General features: G+C 36.3%; 1 protein-coding gene across 1 annotated transcript in view; it reads right to left on the bottom strand.

Moving 5' to 3' along the window:
- Positions 1–306: 306 nt before the first annotated feature.
- The window catches only part of VN2R505 (vomeronasal 2 receptor 505), a 34,205-nt gene continuing 12,542 nt past the window's right edge, over positions 307–21,969 (bottom strand). Inside the window, exons 5-9 of the mRNA XM_056820986.1 lie at positions 21,160–21,451; positions 13,813–14,577; positions 10,324–10,605; positions 6,819–6,942; positions 307–1,232 (exon numbers count right to left, since the gene is read on the bottom strand). Of these exons, the coding sequence (XP_056676964.1) occupies positions 307–1,232; positions 6,819–6,942; positions 10,324–10,605; positions 13,813–14,577; positions 21,160–21,451 (2,389 nt within the window). The remainder of the gene's footprint in view (positions 1,233–6,818; positions 6,943–10,323; positions 10,606–13,812; positions 14,578–21,159; positions 21,452–21,969) is intronic.

Here is a 21,969-nt window from a genome sequence, read left to right on the forward strand (position 1 = left end):
CAGTGATTAAGCTTTTAAAACCAAAACCTCAAATCATATCCCCAAATAAAAATATGACAAATAATATGTTTCAATTTGCATTTATACTCCAATTGTTCTTTCTCTCGAGGTGCAATATTCTTAAACATCAGTAGTCTTTGTTCTCTAGGAATCCAGTACCTCATGTTAGTGGAAAAGTGGTCAGAGAGAATGCCACACAAACACTAATTACGGTTCAAATAACCCCCAAATGACAAGTATGATTATGTCAGATTAATGTGGCTTATTCTTCAAACTTTGATTTCTAGAATTGAATTCATAAGGTCATTATCTAGAAGAAAATCTTGCCACTGGACTCCTTATCATTCTGAATCTGTTCGGAGTATTTCTGTCTGGCTTTAGGAGGATCACATAACATTTGGGAATAAAAATGCACCCCAGTAACCCAGCACTGGAGGCCAAGATGGCAAAGATCTCAACAGTCACCATGGCCTTCCCTTTGGCACTTTGATATGTGGGGAGAAAAGAGGCCCAGACACTGCAAAACACTAACATGCTGAAAGTGATGAACTTGGCTTCATTGAAGGTATCTGGCAGGTTCCTGGCCAGAAAAGCTACTGTAAAGCTTCCCAATGCCAGAAAGCCCATGTAGCCCAGGACACAGTAAAATGCAAAGGCAGAGCCTTCATTACATCGAATGATTATGTGGCCATATTCAGAGTGTGTGTCTGCCTCTGGAAAGGGGGGATAGGTTCCCAACCAGATACCACAGAAAATCATTTGAATCCCTGAGCAGATAAGAACAACATAATTGGACACTCTAGGACTTAGGAACATCTGAATCCTGCTTCCTGGCCTTATGCTCCTGAAAGCCAGAATGACTATTAAGGTTTTAGCTAAAATGGAGGAAACAGCCACTGTGAATACAACTCCTAATACAGTTTGTTGTAGGAGACAGGTGGTAGTGGTGGGGTGACCTATGAAGAGCAAGGAGCAAAGGAAACAGAAGATCAGGGAGATAAGGAGAGTATAACTTAGCATTTGGTTATTGGCTTTGACAATGGGAGTGTCTTGGAACTTAACAAAGATCCAGAGAACCAGAGCAGTCAAGAAAGAGAAGGAAACAGCCACAAAGGCCAACATTATCCCCAAAGGTTCTTTTATATCCAGGAAGGTCACCATCTTGGGGAGGCAGAGATCTTTCTCCTTATTTGGATATTTGTCCTCTGGGCACTTCTTACAATGCTCTGCATCTGCAAGAGACAAATAAGGGTTCAAGATTGGATTGAAAGAACTATCTAACTGCTGAAATATATGATATAGCTGTTATAACAACACAAATTTCAATTTGTTTCCCTTGTTCTCAAAATCCTTAAGAGAAAATTTCATTGTAAAATAATAACATGGCACCCATGTCTTGACCCAGTCTATTCAGGTCTGTTATTATTGGCTGGTCCTAGATAATAATTATTCCTTGCATGCTGATGCTATGTGTTTCTTTTAATTTATTTTCTAAGTATTGTGAACTTGGAAATTGGAGTCCTTTGATAGAAAATGTAAATATTGCTTCTGTGTCTTTTGCATTGTGTTAAGGGTAAAATTAGGTTTGTTGACTGATATTAGTGATCACCAGGGATTTAAATTCAATTCCAATAAAATACTCACGTCTCCTTGGGTTTTTTTTTTGGTGGTTTAATTAAATAGAAGGAAGAAATTAAGAAGAAGGAGAAGAGGGTAAGGGAAGGCGATTTTATCCAGCGTGGAGTAAGTCAAAGGGAGTTTAGAGGCCTCAGCCAAGGGGCCTTCTCAGAAGATTAAATCTAGCTTGTCTTCCTGTTATGAGGCCTCCTCCAAGATGAGGGGCCTCCTAGGAGGATAGTGCTTTTCAGGAAGTCAAGGAAAGGAGGAATCAGCCTTTCAAGTCACCAAGGATGCTCAGGGAAGACACCTCACCTAAACCACACAACAGAGTCAAACACCTCAAGCATGCCAATATGCTGCCCGGAACTCCCAATGCTGCCGAGAGAGAGCTCACAGGAAGTGATGTGAATTATATAGCTGTTCTTTACATCACTTCCTATTTCTCACATGAACCAATGGTAGCTTAAACTTGGCTTAGGAACGCCCAGGGGGTCAGTCAGTTATTTCTGATTTGTCCCTTGCTAGCACATCTCTGTCATAGGCCATCCTCCCCTACAGTTAATCCTTAAGTGGGGGTGTATACATTCCTGGTTGCTAGAATTCTAAAGACTAAGCAGGGTGGAGTAAATCTAAAATTCACACTTGTTAACAATAATTCTAACTGTGAATTCCCTGCATTAGTCTTCTTGTTCTTCCCAGCTCTCATACATTCTTTTTCAACAATGAATTTGTATGCATTTTTCACATATTTTGTAATTCCTATACTGTGTATGCATATTCAATTTGTCATCTCCACTGCAATGTAAATACTCTGAATGTAGAAATTATTTTTTTGTCTTTATATCTGTGCTATTTGCCACCCGGACTGTCAAATAGTGGCTATCAATTGATTGATAATTTATTAACTTGCTAGCAGACTTGTAGAGAAAACTGTTATTTTGTAAATGGTCCTCTTTTTAAATACTGGAAAATTAATTGTGGTTTATGATGGTGATGGAATACTTTTTTTTCTATAAGGAATGATGAACTGTTTGATGTATATAAAAACCTCCATGAACTGATGCAGAGTGAAATGAGCAGAACCAGGAGAACATTGTACACAGAGACTGTAACATTGTGGGACAATCAAATGAGATTGACTTTGCTACTACAAGCAATGCAATGATCCAGGACAATCCTGAGGGACTTTTAAGAAAGAATGCTATCCACATTGAGGGTAAGAATTGTGGGAGCAGAAACACAGAAGAAAAGCATGATTTATCACTTTTTACACGGGTAGAGGATTTTAGGCTTTGGCTTTAAAAGATCACTATTACAAAATGAATAATATGGAAATAAGTATTGATATCATATATATATATATGTGTGTGTATATATATCATATATATGTGTATATATGTATATATATGCACATATATATACATATATATATATAATATATATCATACGTTGCAATGAAATTGCTTGTCAGCTCCTGGAAGGCAGAGGGAGAAGGGGAGGGAAATTTAATGAATCATGTAAAAATACTTAAACATAAATTAAAAAAATGAAAATATCCATGTTTATTCAAACAGATTAAAACCACATTCTCAGTAAATCACGGAATATTTTTTCACTTGATTTTGGAATATTGTATTGCCCATATTTTAACCAGCTCATTTAGAACAATGAGATCTTTTTGAAGTTTACCTCAGAAATAGTTTTTGGAAAATCCTCTCTGGCACCCGAGAATCATGCTTGCTCTTGTAGGCTTTCTTTTCTCTAGAAAACCTGTTTCTTCCCTTTTACTTTTCCCTCCTTGAATCTTTCCTGTCTTGAATAAAACTTTGAATTGTCTTTATGGCAGTGAACATGAAAATCCAAGGGGATTTGTCTGCTGGTGATATTACAAATCTCTATCAAACACCATAATTTTATTATTGTCTTGTCTCACTTTTCATGACTGCATTTGAGTTTTTTTTTGAGTAAAGATAGTGGAGTGGTTTATCATTTCTTTTTCAAGTTCATTTCACAGATGAGGTAACTGAGAGAAATGGAGTTACATGACTTTCCCAGGGTTATAGAGAGAGTGTATTTGAAAATAGAAAGAGACATTTTTATGACTCATGGCCCAGTATTCTATTCATCCAAGTTTTTTTTTTTAAATCCTGATATAAGTGAGTAGGTGGTAACCTGAATAGGGTTTAGGCAAGGACTTACACAACCCTAGTGCACTGTGGACTGCCATATGATGGTTCTTGGGTCCCCATTGCAGGCTTGGGCAGAGGATCTCCCCTTATGCAAGAATGGGCCAGGCGGCAAGGATTACCTTGAACTGGGGCTTGTCACCTGAATGCAGGCCTGTGCTAGAGTTTGGAACTTCAAGGAATGGGTTTGGGATGTTCTGTGTTTGGCTTTGGCAAGGTGTCTGGGTTTAGCTGTTTGCTTGTGTCTAGGTTCAGAACTTGGTGTGGGTGGGCAATTTGTACTTCTCCATGCATGACTTTACTTCTGGATGTGCTTCTCTCTCACCCCAGTGAAACAGAGCCTCTCTGCCTACCTTTCAGATTGTTTTCTGTAAGAGACTTATTTAACTCCACTCCCTTGTTAGTTTTGTCACTACAGTATTTATTTTCAGGTTATATTTTAAGCCTGTTTTGAGATAATTCTCAAGGTAATTCCAGTTTTCCATGCTACTTGCTCCATTATCTTGACTCTGCCCTTATTGTCCCATTTCATATTCTCCTGAATTGATACATTTTTTGATGTCACTCCATGGGCAGTATGATGTAGCTGATGGAGGGCTGATTGCAAAGGTAGAAAGACCTGAGTTCAATCCTTCCTCTGATGCATATGATTTTATAATCCTCTGGAGGTCACTCAACCTCTTAATACTCCAGGAAAGTCTAAGAATAAATTTCAGATAAGTTGTTGACTTGAATTGATAGTGGTAGTTCCTGATCCAAGAGTTTCCTTTACAAGTAAAGGTACAGGTCCATTCCTAGCCCTTTGTTGTATAAGTACCTTCTTTTAAATTGTTTAAAATGTCTGGAAATTAGAATCCTATTGCTTTTAGTTTTCTCTAGGAAGTATTAGTCTTCCATATCTTTTTGTGGATCATTATTAATATGATAGCTAAATAATTTGGCAGAGGTAAAAACTGATGGACTTAATTAGGAGACATAGGTAGTACTTTTCTATGGGTATCATCAGTTTTTGGATGGCCCATGGGGAACCTTGCAGAATCATGTAATTGCTTTTCCATGTGTGAAATAAAGTGGGAAACAGGACCTCTGAATACCCTTATAGACTTTGGCATTGTTTTAGTTATGAATATATGTTTCTCTGATAACAGACCCTAAGCTAACAAAAAAGTGAAAGATATGAATTATTTTTCATTACACTCATGAATATTAAAAACCTCTCTTTTTCACCCTCATTATAAACCAGAACTATACAGGACATTCATTCAGCTAATGACATATTAATCTTTTTAACTCTATTTTTATCACCAATAGAACTAAAGAACATAACAGTTCTTTCAGAGCATAGGCATGTGTGTGTGGTGGCTCCTTTGTATAAAGATTTGGATTTATCTCCTGATTGTAACAATGAAGGTACTTAGATCTTCCTTGATAGTGAAGCTAGAATTGTAAGCTACAATCTATGTTTAGATTTTAACTACTAAAAGATGTTAAGTAACTACAAAAGGTGAATTAACCACAAAAAGGTGTTAAGTTACTACAAAAGGTGAACTTAACAAAAGAGTATTTAAGCAACCCCAAAAGATAAAATCTAACCAAAGAAGGTTAGAACTAAAGAATGGGCAGTCCTGGAGAAAGTGTCTGCTGTGATTGGTAGATGTGAAAATTTAGAGGAGGTGACACAAGCAAAAAAGGTCTTTAAATGGAGGGGAAAAAAAGACTGATTGAGACAGTCAGTCACCCTGAGCTTGGAGGGAAGATCAGTAACTCAGAGCTGAAGGGAAGACAGACATTTGGAGAGTCAGTCACCCAGGATTGGAGTGAAGGATGTAGGAACGACTAGAAGACCAATACCCAGACTTCTTTTAGACTGTTATTCTTGGTGAGTGAAAAGCTGACTTAGTAACCCTGCCTTTCTGGAGGTGTGAAGCCTTCAGGTAAGGCCCAACTTCTTGAGATTCTCTTCCCCTGGCTGGGGCTTAGAAATTCTAACTGGTATCAGAAGAAGCCAGAGTTATCTCTCTCTCTCTCTCTCTCTCTCTCTCTCTCTCTCTCTCTCTCTCTCTCTCTCTCTCTCTCTCTCTCTCTCTCTCTCTCTCTCTCTCTCTCTCTCTCTCTCTCTCTCTCTCTCTCTCTCTCTCTCTCTCTCTCTCTCTCTCTCCTTAATATCTTCCTTCTATTGTAAACATTGTAAATAAACTTCCATAAATTCAATTTACTTTAGTAATTCATTTTGGGATTTAGAAATTAAATCCCTGGTGACCATCTAATATATATATATATATACATATATATTTATTATATTATTATATAATATATACACATATATTATATATATTCAGAGTCCAAACAATTTAATTTTAATATCTGTATTTGAATATGAAATGAATTTGTTCCAATGGTTTTTTCTGATTGATCTCAGACCAAAAATCACACAGTAAATCCTCTAATCTGGAGATCACTTTATACTCTTGAACCCATCTCTACCTTTGATTAGAACACTTTCCCTAAGATTGACCACCCCTATTCTTATGTTAAGTTCCCTAATGCATAGGTAAACATAATATCTTTCTTTGTTTAGTTGTTTAGTTTCTTTCTTTTTACTTTCTGTCTATTTTCTTTCTTTCTTTCATTATCTGTGTGTATGCATATACAGAGATGTTAATATAGATATATAACATCTGTATTATATGTATGTTTACCTGCACACACTGACACATAATATATCCTCTACAAACCAGCAACTGTATCCAAAACAAAACAAAGTTTGTCAAAGAAATTAGATACCAATCCCCCCCCCCCCCGTGGATTATACTTCTCATCATGTAGTGAGATCAAAAGTTCCTTGCCATAAGTACTTATTTCAGGATATTCCTCTGCTTTTCCTTGATATCATAGGATATCTGTCTCAGATAGTGATGTTCTTGGTGGTTATATGTGACTGTATAAGAATAGTCTGTTGGTTATTTTCTATATCAGTGATAATGAAAAGGGAAAGACCCTGCAGAAACTCACCCATTTGACTGGAAATCTCCCCTTCTGGGCATGGGAAACAGTCAAAACAGCAGGAAGCCTCACCCTCCAAAGTGTTCTTCCTGAATCCAGGACAGCAACTGTCACTGCATACTCCACTGGGAATCTAAGACAACAATAGAGTAGAATATTAATCTTTCACTAAGAGCTACTGAGGTTTTAGACTAATGAAGAAATCTTATTTTCTATTTAATTCCTGCTTTGACAGGCATTCTCAGAGACAGCTAAGTAGTTGTATGGATAGAAAGCTAAGTTTGGAGTCAGGAAGACCAAAATTCAAATCTATCATAACATATTAACTGTGTGGTCCTGGGTGAATATTAAACTGATTCAGTTTACTACACTGTCAAATGATATTAATATAATACTCACATCACAGGACTATTGGGAAGATAAAATGAGATAATATCTATAAGCCACCAGGCATACAATAAATGTTGAATAAATATTTGCTCTCTTGTCCCCCCTTTTTTATATATCACCAAGAGGGAAGGGATTCCTGTTGACTGTGGTATATTTATTTTGGAGAAGCTCTCAGCTAGCATGTCTCAAGAGAAACTTAGCACAATGGGATTTTGATGAAGGGGAGTAACATGGTAAAATAAGTATAAGAATTTCCAGATGATGAATATAGTTTTTCAAAAGGAACAAAACCAGTAAAGTGCTATGTAGGGTGGAATTAGTACTGAATATATTAAGAGGGTATACTATTAGTCAGAATAAAAATGATGGAAGAGCAAAAAAATAGCAGATCTAGAAATGGATCAGAATAAATGCTCATGGATAAATCTAAGAAAAAGTCATAGTCATATTTCCAGCCTAGATTGACATGAAGTAATGAATAGGCAGGTCTACAGATATTAGGGAAATGATTATACCATTTGAGACTGGGAACAAAGAGACAGGGAACAAAGAGGTCCTAGTGTCATACAAAGACACCTTGATGTGAACAAGTGCTTATTTGAGTCACTGATCTGTGGTGGAATGGAAAGGGAATATGTGCCCTCAGGTGACATTGTGGGATAAGTACTAGTCTTAGGCCCTATATTATGGACTAAAAGAAGAGCAGGTTCAATAACAGACAGCAACATGGTGGCTCAGATTCTGAATTTAGAGTTGAGGCTTGGTTCCAGTTTCTATTTCAGTGTGATGTCTGCAAAGGAATAAGCAGGGCAGGAATCCATATAAAAGAAGCCTGCAGTTCTGCCATTCTCAACCAGCAGATCTTCCCTAATGATTGACAGTGACTGAGTCATTCCACTGTTTCTCAAATGTAAATTTAGTTAAAAACTTAGAAGGGGGGGCAGCTGGGTAGCTCAGTGGATTGAGAACCAGGCCTAGAGACAGGAGGTCCTAGGTTCAAATCCGGCCTCAGCCACTTCCTAGCTGTGTGACCTTGGGCAAGTCACTTGACCCCCATTGCCTAGCCCTTACCACTCTTCTGCCTTGGAGCCAATACACAGTATTGACTCCAAGATGGAAGGTAAGGGTTTAAAAAAAAACTTAGAAGGTTCAGAATGGGGTTGTGAAAAGGTAAGGGGAGAGAAATCAGATTTTTTCCCCAAATCAGAACATTTTAAAAACACTGAATTCTTGTTCTCCCAACATCAAACTATTCCTGATATTCTGAAATAACATAAAATTCAATCATCTCAATGAAAGAACAAAACAATTATTCAGGACCTTCTATCCAGAAGTTTTCAGAGGCTGATACATACATTAGGCAATTCAAAAATATAGAAATAGAGAATCTCTTTCAGGAGATGATTGATAGATTCTTTTAATTTCTATTTTACCCCCAGGTTTTAGAATATCAGTACAATTTTCCATGATAATTGTATGAAGGATGAAGGCTAGGATCTGGTGTTGTTTTTTTATCATTGCTAATAATACAATACAATAATTTTAAAATGTTTTTTCCTAGATCTATTTTCCAGACCTGTTATTTCCCCAACATGCTGTCTAATATTTTCTTCTATTTTTTCATTCTTTTGATTTTTTTAGTATCTAATGGAGTCACTAACTTTGACATTCCAAATTCTAACTTTTAGGGAATTATTTTGTTGAGTGAGCTTTTTTTTTATCGCTTTTCCATTTGGCTTATTCTACTTTTTGGGAAGTTGTTTTCTTCAGTGGGTTTTTGTACCTCTTTTTCCATGTGACCAATTGTGCTTAAAAAAAGGTAATTCTCTTCATTGGCTTTTTGTGCTTCTTTTGTCATTAATCCTATTTTTAAGTGATTATAGTTTTGTCAGTAATTTTTGTGTCTCCTTTACCAAGGTGTCAACTTTTCCCCCTGATTTTCTTGTATCATTCTTATTTCTTACCTCAGTTTTTCCTCTACCTCTTCTATTAAATTTTCATAATACTTTTTGAGCTCTTCCAGGAATGCTTTTTGGGCATAAGACCAATTCATATTTCTCTTTGAGACTTTGGGTTCAAAACAGCAGTTTTGATTTTGTTGCCTTATTCTGAGTGTACATTTTGATCTTTCCTGCCACTATAATTACTTTCTACAGTTAGCTTCTTTGTTGGTTGTTGTTGTTTGCTTAGTTTTTCAGCCTTTTCCTCAACTTTTTAACTTAAAAAACCTCTTAACATTAGGCTTTATTCCTGGGGTGAAAGAAGCAGTGTCCAAAATGTCAGGTTTTTGTGCACTGTCTTTCAAAGCTAGTTCTGGAGATCTGTAAGTTTTCAGTTCTTCTAAGGTGGTATGATATAAGGAGAAGTGTATTTCTTTCTCTTCTGGCTTGTGTTTTGATGTGTGATCAACCAGAAGTACTCTTTTTTATACTGGAAATGTGACCAGGGCCCCTAATCCACTATAATCCCTAAGGACAGATGTACTAGTACTCTTACCTGTCCTGGAACTACTCCCTGGGATTGTCATCATTTTCTGTAACCCAGATGTACATATAAGCAATGAAATAGAATTTTACACCTATATCAGAAAGGTTCTCCTATAAGTTCCTTCTGACCAGTTGTTAAATCCACTTACTGTTTGTGGACTGAGAGCTCTGTAAGCCATTGCTGCTGATTCAACAGCCTCAAAGCTTCTGTTGGCTTGTCAGGGTAGGGTGTCTAACTCATGTTGCTAGCCTGAGCCCCACAGTTACCCTAGTGTGACAATCTTTATTCTGATAAATTTCTAAGTTGTCTTGGGTGGCAAAATTATTTCAATCTGTCCTTTTGTGGGTTCTGTTTCTCCAGAATCCATTTTATATATAATTTTAAAGCTAAAAGTGAATGGGAATTTGAGAGAAATTAGACAGGTCTCTTCTGTGAACATCAGATTCCTCCTGTCTAAAATGGAGGGTATTTCCTTGATAGCCCATAAATTTTTTTTATTATATCAATATATAATCTTATTTTTAAAGTAGTCAGATTGCTAATTATCATAAATATATGCAATATAGAATAAATCAAATAGGTCAAGAATTTTCTCCTTAATTAGAAGTATACATTTAACATGTAAAATGTCTCTGACCTTTGAATCCCACCAGCCCCACACTATGGCATCTTCACACATCATGAAATCTTGACCAAGTGGAGCCTTGGGGATAAACTGCCCCACTTCCACCAGAATCTCAGTATCATTAGGAAAGAACACATAGTTCATAATGGTATATTGAGCCTCAGAGTTTCTATTCTCATCCACATACACCTGATCACCAGCAGTATTGTTAAATTGGGTGTTCTTCAGGAAGGAGTGGAACTGAAAGGGAACAGAATTTATCATCAATGGTTGGTGTCTGAGGGGAGGGCCTCCCTCCAAATACAAAGCTTACGTTATATGAGAGATAATAGACTTCTTTTGTACTCTTATTGAGTTGTATAGCCTTATTTGGAGGTCTAATAAAAACTGATTTTTAATTGGAACCCATAGAAATGATTTTTGGGGAACCACTGGGTTGTTTACATCCTCCCCCTACCTGTTCATTGTTTTCATTTTATCCATGACTCCTCATTATCTTATCCACTTTATCTAATCTATTATCAATATTGTTTGATTTTATCTTTGCAACATGGCTCAAATGTTCTCCCTTCTGTCTTCTGATACTTCAACAACATCATTTTTTTACATTTGAGTTATCACAATATTTATAGCCTTTCTGTCTCTGTTTCTCTCCTCTCTCTCTAAACAAGTTGTAGAACTGACTCTGTCTCTGGGCTTATTCCCTTATGTCACTTGGCAATTTCTCAGCTGCTGCTCAGTGTTGGCTGTAATGGAGGATGAGATTTTTACCTAAAATTAGACATGTTGAAATGGATCTCTCTCTCTCTCTCTCTCTCTCTCTCTCTCTCTCTCTCTCTCTCTCTCTCTCTCTCTCTCTCATTCTCCCTCTCTCTCTGTCTGTCTTCCTCCTTCCTCTCTCCCTCTCTCATAATAAATGCTTATAAATCTAGTAATAAGCCTACAGATTAATTCCCATTTACAACACTACTTATCCATTATGCAGCTCATTTGAATATGTTGATTTTCTTGTTGGCTCCCTTATTAGATAGTTATCACCTCAAGAGGAAAGACTCTTTTTATCACCAGTGCTTACTTCAATACCTGGCACACAGTAAGCTCTTACTAAGTAGTTATTGTCTGACTGATTACATACTATGTTTCCCCAGACCTGGCCTTTAATTATGATGCTCAGAATATGAAGAAGGGGATCATTATATTTCTTGGTTTTATATCTCCCTTGTTATCTTTCTAAATAGGAAAAGATAGTCTTGGTGCAGGACTTACATCCAATCAAGATCATCTCCTGGTCTCAGAGAGATCTGAAGCATGTCTGTCTCCATATATTCCTGTGTTTTATATACAGGCTGGGAAAAAGTGTGTTGAACCAGTTGAATGGTTTTCCAAGAGGAACTGGATTTCAGGAAACTAAAGTGAACCACATTCTTGACTAATGAGTACATTTATTTTTATTTCTATGAAATGTTTGAGCCCAGAAACTTCCTTCTCTGACTTATACTTTAAATAATTTCCCAAATAATACCTAATACCTAAAAATTCATCATCCAGTGTCTACTTATATCAACCATTCAACCAACTTTTCTAAAGTACCTACAAAATGCAATAAATTAAGCTAAGTTGGTGCTGGAAGCCCTGCAATGTGATGGATCTCACTGCCTACTGGCTATTACTCTTTTTAATAGCTCCAATTGGATTATGTTCATTATTTGAACCTTCTATTCACTTTTCTTATGTCTCCCCCTTGGGAAAAATAGAACAAGTTAAACCCCTCTTCCACATGAAAGTCTTTCAGTTTCTTAAACAAAACTTCTATTTCCAATTCCTTTGAATTCTCTCTTTGTCAGGTTAAACTTTCCTAGACCTTTTGAATTATCATCATATGAAATGAGGAAAGAAGTTCCTCACCTGGCAGACTTCCAATAGACATTCTCCAGATTAAATTCCAATTGTAAATTATCAACATCCCTCTTTGAGTGAGGCTGACACATTGAACACAAGATTTCTGATATGGGAATATCTTTTATTCAGATTCCATGCTTTAATTGATATTATCCAGGGTCTTCTTAGCTTTTATGACTATCACATCACATTTCTGTATCTTATTGACTTCACAGCCTCCCAGATAGTTTTCAGAGTTTTTGTCTTCCATTCTCATATCTCTGTCATCAATTGAGACATTTTAACCTGCATGGCTTTTAGACCTCTTAAAATTAACCTGTCCAAAGCAGAACTTTTTAGCTTTTGCCCTAAGCCCTTCCCTAACACCTTATTATTGTAAAGGGCAACATCATCCTCCTAGTCCTGCAGATACAAAACCTAGTAATTATCCTTAATCCTCACTATCTCTCAACTTCTACCCACAAATCCAATCTATAGTATCTCCCTCTCTTCTCTAATACAGCGACCAGCCTGGGGTAGGCCATCATCACCTAGACCACACACCTAGACTAAGGAAATAGCCTGCTGGTGGGGTTTTTCTTCCTGAACTTTCTCTCCACTCTCATCTACTCTCCATTAAACAGCTAACGTGATTTTCCCAAAGTATAAATATGAGCATGCCATACCCACTACTCACCAAATTTCAGTGGCTCCATATTCTCTCCAGGATCAATTCAAAACCTTTAATAAATGGGGTCCTTCCTACCTGTCTAAACTTTTCTAAATTTTACTTCTCATAACTGCATTTGATGTCTTGAAACTGGCCTCCTTGCTGTTCTTCTAACCCCTCATTTCATCTCTTGATTCCATTAGTTTTCTCTGTGCCTCATACTTGAAAAGCTCACCTTCCTCATCAGCATTTCCAAGATTCCCTGATTTATGTCTCAACTACAATCCTATCTTTTACAGGAAGATTTTTCAAACCCTTCTTAATTCCAGCCCTCACTCTGTTCATTCTTTCCTATTTTTCCAATTTATACTTTTTGATCTAATTCTCTCAACAATATGGTGATCTCTTAAGAACAGAGGGTTAGCAGGCTACCTAATGTCAAATAGTGTAGTTCAGAGAAACAGAGTAGGTTAAAGCTTTGAAGACTGTCAAATAGTGCAGGATATTTTATGGACTAACCAATACCAACTAGTCTAATGAGGAATAGTTTCTTAACAATAAGAGAGGACACAAAATGTAATATGACATATTTGAAGGTGACAGGTCACCCCAAACTAAATGTTTTAGAAAAACTGTTAATACACTAGCAGTTATTGAAAAAGGGTTTCCTGTCCTTATACATGGATGGCTTCTAGATGGTACCTGAGGTCCTTGTCAACTCTAAGACTTTGTGAAAAAAAAACAATTATAAGTTTCACATGAATACTGAAAAGAAATGGTAATTAAGAATAAAGAACACATAATCACAGAATCTGGGAGTTGGAAGGGGCTTTATTATCCAACTTGTCCCACAAATATCCAAAACGCAGCCTCACTTTACCATAGCTAAAAAGTGGACACCTATTCAGTACTACCTGGCATGAATGAAGTTTTAAATATTCTTCACCTCCCACTGGTCTTTCATCTGAGTTTCTCATAAACATTTCATGGAGAGCCCAAGCCACAGCGTAGATGGTATTGTATATGGTGTAACTCAAGCCAGACATGTTCATATCAAAATAGTTCAGAGGCAAAGACTCCAAAGAGGCATTTGGTGAACATATCTCTTGCTCTGGGTTTCCTTGTTGATCTGGGCATGCAAAAGCTGAGAGCCAGAATTCCTTAAGTAAGATATCATCTGAGTATCTAGAAGGTATAACTGTCTTCAAAAAATTCTTGAACCCAGGAACTTCACTGTTTAAATATGAAAATGTGAGAGCTCCATGGAAATAATAACCATAATGAAAGATGGGTCTCATAGTAATGTCCCAGTGTGATGTGGCAATCCATACCTTCTGTGCTGAGAAAAAATGCATTTGTGAATGTCTCAGAATCATTAATGAATCTGTGTCACCATGGATGACAGTCACCTTGGTTGCTGAGATTGCAATTCTGGGCATGAAGTATTCATGTGATTCCATATGCCTTCTCTCACTGACAGGGATCTTCTCTGTGAAGGACACACAAATGGCATTCTTTATCATCTCCTCTCTTATTTCCCAGAGGAATTTCTCACCTCTCATGTCATCTGTAACAACCAGTCCTATCCAGTTCCACTTAAAATTTACTATTAAGCGGACAACACCTTGATGAAGAGAAGAATCTTTGGGGGCCATCTGATAGAGATAAGGAAACTGGACCTTGTCACTAAGAATGGAATCAAATGGACCATAGCTGATCTAGTGAGAAAAAATAATGGATCAGTTTGAATTTGGTAATGCTTAGAGAATTGAAGCAGGATGCAAATTCAGAAATGGGCATGTTTGTTGATAAGAAAAAAACTATGTAGGTTTCTGTGTACAATTTGTTATGATTGGTATTTTAGTCTTTGAAAGTCTCTATATTTATCCCTCTACTGAGTACTCAAAAAAGACAATTGTTTCACAAAAACAGAACTGAGATTCTGTTATTACCTCTACTAAAGGCATATTTTCTTCCCTGTGCTTTCCCAAAGGACCAGAGTAAATTCTTACTTCTTTGTTTTCTCATTGTCCACAGTAGATATCCAGATTAAACCTTTTACATATAATCGAGGATAGGGAAATCATTTTCTTTTTTACATTAAAGATAAAACACACGAATGATGCTGTGAGTGTTTTTTATTTTGGACAAAAGAATTCACCTATACACGTTTTCACTTGGTTTAAATATATTTCAAATAAGCAATCTAATTATTTTCTTCTTGAAACTGGAATAAGGATTTATAGTTGTTTGGAAAGAGAAATCTGAGACAAAGGAAATTAGTAGAATTCAAACCAATCAATAAGAAAAATAATTCCCACTACAAGAACTGAATTGTAAGAATACAACTCATGATTGAAGATCTCCAATTAGTGTTAACTTGCTTCTTGTAAAGATAGCCCACTCCACTTCATGTATAACTGATATTCATAATTGTTAGGAAATAAAAGATCTTTTCATCTAAACTAAATTTCCTTTTTTTAGGTAACATTAAAAAAGAATTACTGGTTCTGGTTCTGGATAAGAAAAATCAGTTCTTAATGATAGAACTAGTAAATTAATTGACCAGTGATCTCTCTTATGGATCATAAACAGATTCCATCAGCTTCTTGAGACTTTAAATAAAGATTTATATGCTCATTATTCAATCCTCCCCAATATATCTTTAATTGGTGAATACTTAATGAGAAGAGGGGGGTAATAATTTTCAGTCTCTTCATGATCCTCCTCATGATAACCAGGTCTGATCATAGACTTCTAATAGCCCTGTTGATCTAGAAAAAGAAATTAGTTTGTCTGTTTTAAATTGGCCTTCCCTCATCCATCCCATGACTCAAGGACTATTGACACTATGAATTCTTGGCTTAGTAATACTTCTTGATAATTATTCTTAGAATCAGACTTAGAACAATATAAAATACAGTCCAATATCATTTCCCTTCTAAGAGCAAGTTTCACCAACCATAGCTTAGGGCTAAGTAAAGTTTTCTCACAAAATGTTGCAATAATAAAGTTTAACATACCTTAAAATCTTACATCCTCTTCTAGAGTCTAAACTCATCCTGGTATAAAATCCATTTCTAGAAATCAAGTAATTAATTACATTCTGGAATTCTACACCTCTAATGAATATATGGTAGTTTACTCAAAACTTGTTGTAAACCTCTACATTATAATCTGAGAATACATGCATACACACATCCACATATAAACACATATATGGGTGTATGTACACATGTATGCATATCTGTATGTCCAGATTAAAACTGTACTGCAGATATAACTTTATGAAAATAATTATATAAGATAAGTAAATTTATAATTTCCCCCCTTTTTGATAATCACTTTCCCTCCTATAATAGAGAAGGGGACAGGAATTTCACTTGATGTTTTGGCTTTCAAGAAAATGAGAAGATTTAAAAAGGTGTTTTCAGTTTTCTCCTTTAAAATATAACCAATTAAATACTCGATTGAGTTTTAACATAATTATTATTCAAAATTATACAATTGATATCATGCAATAATTTAACAAGTTATTTCACAATTTTCATAAAGGATAGTCATATAAGTTCAGAATAAAATTTAATGCTTAGAATTTAATTTAGAATAAGGATTAGAATTAAAATCCAGAATTATAATTCCTTTGAATATTATAATACATAATCATAATGGCTAATAAAATGATATTACATTTCTCCAAATATATCTATATATATTTTTGTCTGTGTGTGTGTGTGTGTGTGTAGTTAAACCATGGTGCTTGACAGTTTCAGGACTCATTGAATTTGGAATTAACAAATTTTGATGAGAAAAAATTATCATGGTATTAGATGTTTGCTTGGCACTTAAGATGCTTGCTAGAACTTGTTGGCATCATGATTTTGTGAAGTGTTAGACACTCCATCCAAAACAAAAGATCATGTTAGTCTCAGTATAGTTCTTTAATAGTGAAGAATCTCACTTGATTTTGTGTTCACCTTTTGTGGCTTTTGTGACATTTTGAAGGTTTTTTTTAATCTCAGAGTTGACTTTGTGTAAATTCTGGTAGAATCATTTCAGTATCCTCCAGCTTACTGATAAAGCCTGGAGGGAAGTGAAACTCTGCCTGGAAAAAGTAATGTCAAGAAGCTGTAACTCAAAGGGATTTTGAAGATTTTGAAACTGAGCCTATACCAGTCAAGGAGGATATTGTGAGTGAGCCAGTCCATGGTCTAGAGGTGAGTGGTGATTATAAGGAGGCATTATTTCAGGATCATAAAGAAGGGCTCAACACTGAGGAGCTGAAGGAACTTCAAAGGGAAAAGCAACAAGTAGTGAAGGGTAGTTTTCTTTAGGTGAAGAGGAGTCAGAGGAGGATGTCCTCACCTCATTAATCAAGGAAATGCATGCAAAATGGGTAGAAGTGCAACATTTTGTTGAAAAATATCACCTTGATGACTCTTTAACAAGCATATTGTAAATTTCTTAAATGATCAGAATATCTACCACTTTAGAGGAATTGTGAAATGCTGACAAAACCAAACATCACTGGATAGGTTTCTTATGAAGCTTATACCTGCTGAATCTCAAGCAGGATTGAGTGGTGATAAGGGACAGTAAAGAGAAAAAGGAAGAACTTCAAAGGGCAGTTGAGCTCAGATATTATCAAAGGGACTCCTCTTTCAGATAATAACATCTCTCCTCCTTAACATCCCTTTTTAGGCCATAAACTCCTCTCAATAAAAATAAAACTAAGTTAAAATTATTTGATTTAATAATATTTTTGTTTTTTATTTTTGTCTATTTTTGTTAATGTCTATTTAGGGAAATACAACTCCATTAATGCAAAGAATGTCTCATAAAATCTTTTTTTTTTGTATCTGGAACAGATGAATTAAATTTACATTATTCCTCATGGGAAAAATTAATATGGTACTCAACCTTTTGGGTTGACCTGCTTTCTGGAATGAATTACCAACAGGTACAATGATACCAGTGTATATGTGTGTGTGGGCATATATATATATATATATATATATACATACATATATATATATATCCACATATATCCACATACTGAAAGTATATATACACACATAGCCTATATATATATACACACATATCTATCACAGAGTGTTGTAGAATCCTAGTAAATGATCACAGAATTCTTTGTTGTAGTAACATCACAAGAGTGTTGTTTAGGTGATTTGATAATATCCAATCAAACTGTAGAATGTCACATACATAGAGAATTGATTATGTGTGTGTACCAAAAACCTATATAATAAACACCACGATCCCATGGCAGAACACTGTGTATGATGCCTGTGTACATGGGCTGAATGCACAGTGTGTCTCATCTCATTTATCCGACCATGACGTCACACCTGGGCAGGCAACCCTGGTCCTCAGAGAGGCCACTGGGTGGACCTCAAGAATTGTGCTTCTTCCTTAGAATCAATTCTATTGATCCTAATACAGAAGGTAATGGTGTAAAAATGTTACTAGGAAATATTTAAGGCATTAAATATACAATAAAAGGCATTGGGGACAGTTAAAATGTTTGTTGTCATCCATTTAATAAGTCATACATAAATAAAATGTATGTAAGCCATAAGATGTGAATCTACTATAATAAGGCACACAGAGAACACTGGAAATAGAAAGCAAAAATTAACACTATATCAGACTTTTATGACTGTATCTGACACCTTGACTCTATAGAAGAGACCTCCCTAACTAGTCAGGTAAAACTGAAATGTAATATCTATCCACCAAGAGGCATCAGAAGTCCTTCTCATCTACCTGATGGTCCTTGGCCCAACCTACCACCAGAAAACTTGTCTCATCTATAAAAACAATCTACATCAGCCCCATGAGAGGGCTAATGCCTGGTCTTGCTAGTCATGACCACTGTGGTCTGATATCAGAGGATCAGATATGTATGCACACATGATACTATGAAGGAAGCTATACATTTCTGGAAGCAAACAAATTCCTCCTCTGCTACCATTTTGTACTCTATCAGGATCAAGCAATAAGAACCCTAAAATGGACCCACTAGTCTGCTTCTTTCCTGTCCAGGACATTATGGAACTATATCATATGGAAAACAAAGGTGAAGATGAAACCTGTTGCATGGATCCCTTTACTTAGTGATCTCACTCTGGTTTCCAAATACCAACCTGGTGTTAATACCTATACTTTTTGAGCTTAGAGTTAAAGATTTTTTTTCTTCAAGTATATGATGGTAATTCTCTCTAATGTTAATGCTAGTGACACGACAAAGCTCCCCCTAGCTACTGCTCCATGGCCCATAAAGTCTGAATTTGTATGTGTGGATCTATTGGGATCAAATAATAATGAACGAAGCTATGCAAATGTTAACATAAGGATTGTGGTTATGAATGGGGTGAGGCTGTCAGTCATACATTTGTAATTCCATATTGAAAACTGGCATCCATTTCATTTAAATCAAGGACTCACTGTTAAATTTATTGTTGTTGGACTCTGGATATTTATATAGGTGGTCACCAGGGATTTAATTTCTAAATCCCCAAATGAATTACTAAAGTAAATTGAATTTATGGTAATTTATTTACAATATTTATAATAGAAGGAAGATATTAAGGAAAGAAATAGAGAGAGAGCGAGAGAGAGAGAGAAAAAGAGAGCGAGAGAGAGAGAGAGAGAGAGCGAGAACTCTGGCTTCTTCTGATACCAGTACCAGCTAGGGGAAGAAAGTCTCAAGAAATGAGACCTTACCTGGAGTCTTCATGCCTCCAGAAAGGTGGGGTCACTAAGTCAGCTTTTCACTTACCATTGGTGACAGTCTAAAAGAAGTCTAGTGTGTCTGCCTTCTGGTCACTCCTCAAGGGTCTGTCTTCCAGTTGCTCCTCTGAGTCAGTGCCCGAATGAATGACTGTGTCTGAGTCCAAATGAATGATCTCCTTCTGCCTTTTGGCCCTCTTTTTAAAGATCTTTTTCTCTTGTGTCACCTCCCCTAAATTTTCACTTCTACCGATCACTGCAGAAGCTTTTCTCCAGGACTGCCCATCTTTAGTTCTCATCTTCTTTGGTTAGATTTTCTTCAGGACTTTCCTTCTTTAGTTCTCACCTTTTCTGGTTAGATTTTCTCCAGGACTGCCACTCTTTAGTTCTCACCTTCTTTGGTTAGATTTTATCTTTTGGGGTTACTTAAATCCTCTTTTGTTAAGTTCACCTTTTGCAGTTACTTAACACCTTTCTGTAGTTAAAATCTAGACATAGATTGTAGCTTACAATTCTAGCTTCACTATCAAGGAAGAGCTAAGTACCTTTGTTGTTATAATCAGGAGATAAATAAATTCAATTGTCATGCTCACATTTTCCTTTACTTCTTTTCCAAGAAGTCACCTCTACATCTGCTCTGACTTCTGCACTAACAAAGCAGTCAGTTGTATGCCTCAGCAACCATGATAAAATTCAGTAAACAGCAAGAATGAAATGCAGAATAGCTCATCTGTAAGATCAGTGCCCCCATAAGACTTCTTCCAGGCTTTAAAAGGTAAGCTGACTTCTGAAAGGAATTATCTCATGCCACACATATCTGTGTGTCTACTGTGCCCATCAGTAAAATTAATGATATAGTTGTGCACTCCAGAGCCTCCATGTTCTGCAAGGTGCTCATGGAGCTATTAGTACAGCATCACAGATATCCTTACCATTGACCCCCAAACCTGTACCTTCTATACCAGTTCTCATATCTAACATTTCTTTTGAAATAAACTCTATTCTCAATAATTTTAGAACTAACATGAAAATCAATGAATTATTCAATATTGAGCAAAATATTTTAATTTTTTAGATATTCAGAGAACTTATCTGTGTAATGGGCAAGTATATCAAGGTTTCCTCTCACATCCTTTTATGGGTTGGAAGCTAAATGACTGCAATTCTGTTTTTGACTTAAGATCTTAGTCATGATCTAGGAGAGGTTTACTTTCCCTGATGTCTGAGAGAGCTCCATGATAGAGTGACTAGAGTGAGAAAGTAGCATCAAGAAGAACTGAGGAAAAACCTTGCCACAGGAACTTATTAACTGCATGAACTTGGAGAAGTAGCTTAACTTTTCTCCATCTCAGTTTCTCACTCTCTAAAATGGATATAATTATACCTACCTAAAAGTTGGTTGTGAAGATGAAAAGAAATATATTTGTAAAGCACCTTTAAAACCTTAAAACACTTAATAAATATTAGTTATTTTTCTGATATATAATTGCTGCCATTATTATTATTTTGGTTGATGAAGGCATAGAAAATGTGAGTTCAATATCACTCACCTGTGGAAACTTGTAGAGGTCAAGCAGAGTCCCCATCTGGACAGAGAGAGCTGATGTGACTCCTCCAATAACAGCCACAGAATTGTCCATGTTTCTGCAGCTATAGTTAGGGATGAACTGTGGCCCCCCAGAAAGCCATTTCAGGGAACTCTCCAAAGTTTTTTCATCACTGTGGTAGGTGTTGTAGAGGTGGAATCCCAGGGAAATGTTGGGCAACAGATTGGGATCCCTATTAATCTCCTCTAGAGCAAACACTACTGCCAGGGCCTGCTGATAATTTTTGTACAACCACCTGTGGAGGAGAGTGCCAATAGAATATTAAGAAGTCATCAAAAAGAATGCTTTTCAGGAGAAAGAATTCTCCAACCAGGTGAGTCAAAACTAAGGATCTCCAAATTTGTTCTACTCACTTCATTCATATTGAAAATACTCTCACCCATATGGCTTGTTTCTCTACTCCTCACTTTTTGTGATTACTGAGATGGTGAGGAGAATTGCCTTTAAGTTCTTATGTGACTCTGCATTCATTCCAGAAATAGGTATTGAGCATATAATATATATGAGATCCTGCTGCATGGTCCTTGAGTTTGGAAGGTTTAAGATATATCGGGAGAGAGAATAAATGCAGCGATAACTGAAATACAAAGTAGCAGGGAACATGATGTACGTGAATGGCAGTGAGATCTAAAAAAGATGAGCACAGTATTGACTCCAAGGCCTCATAGCCCTGAAGAAATAAGGGAATTGTTCCTGGAGGGCATCATGGGCCTTGAGAGATGAAGGAAGATTTGGAAATATGGATATATATAG

This window comes from Monodelphis domestica, chromosome 3 (assembly GCF_027887165.1).
Source record: "Monodelphis domestica isolate mMonDom1 chromosome 3, mMonDom1.pri, whole genome shotgun sequence".
NCBI classification, from domain to species: Eukaryota; Metazoa; Chordata; class Mammalia; order Didelphimorphia; family Didelphidae; genus Monodelphis; species Monodelphis domestica.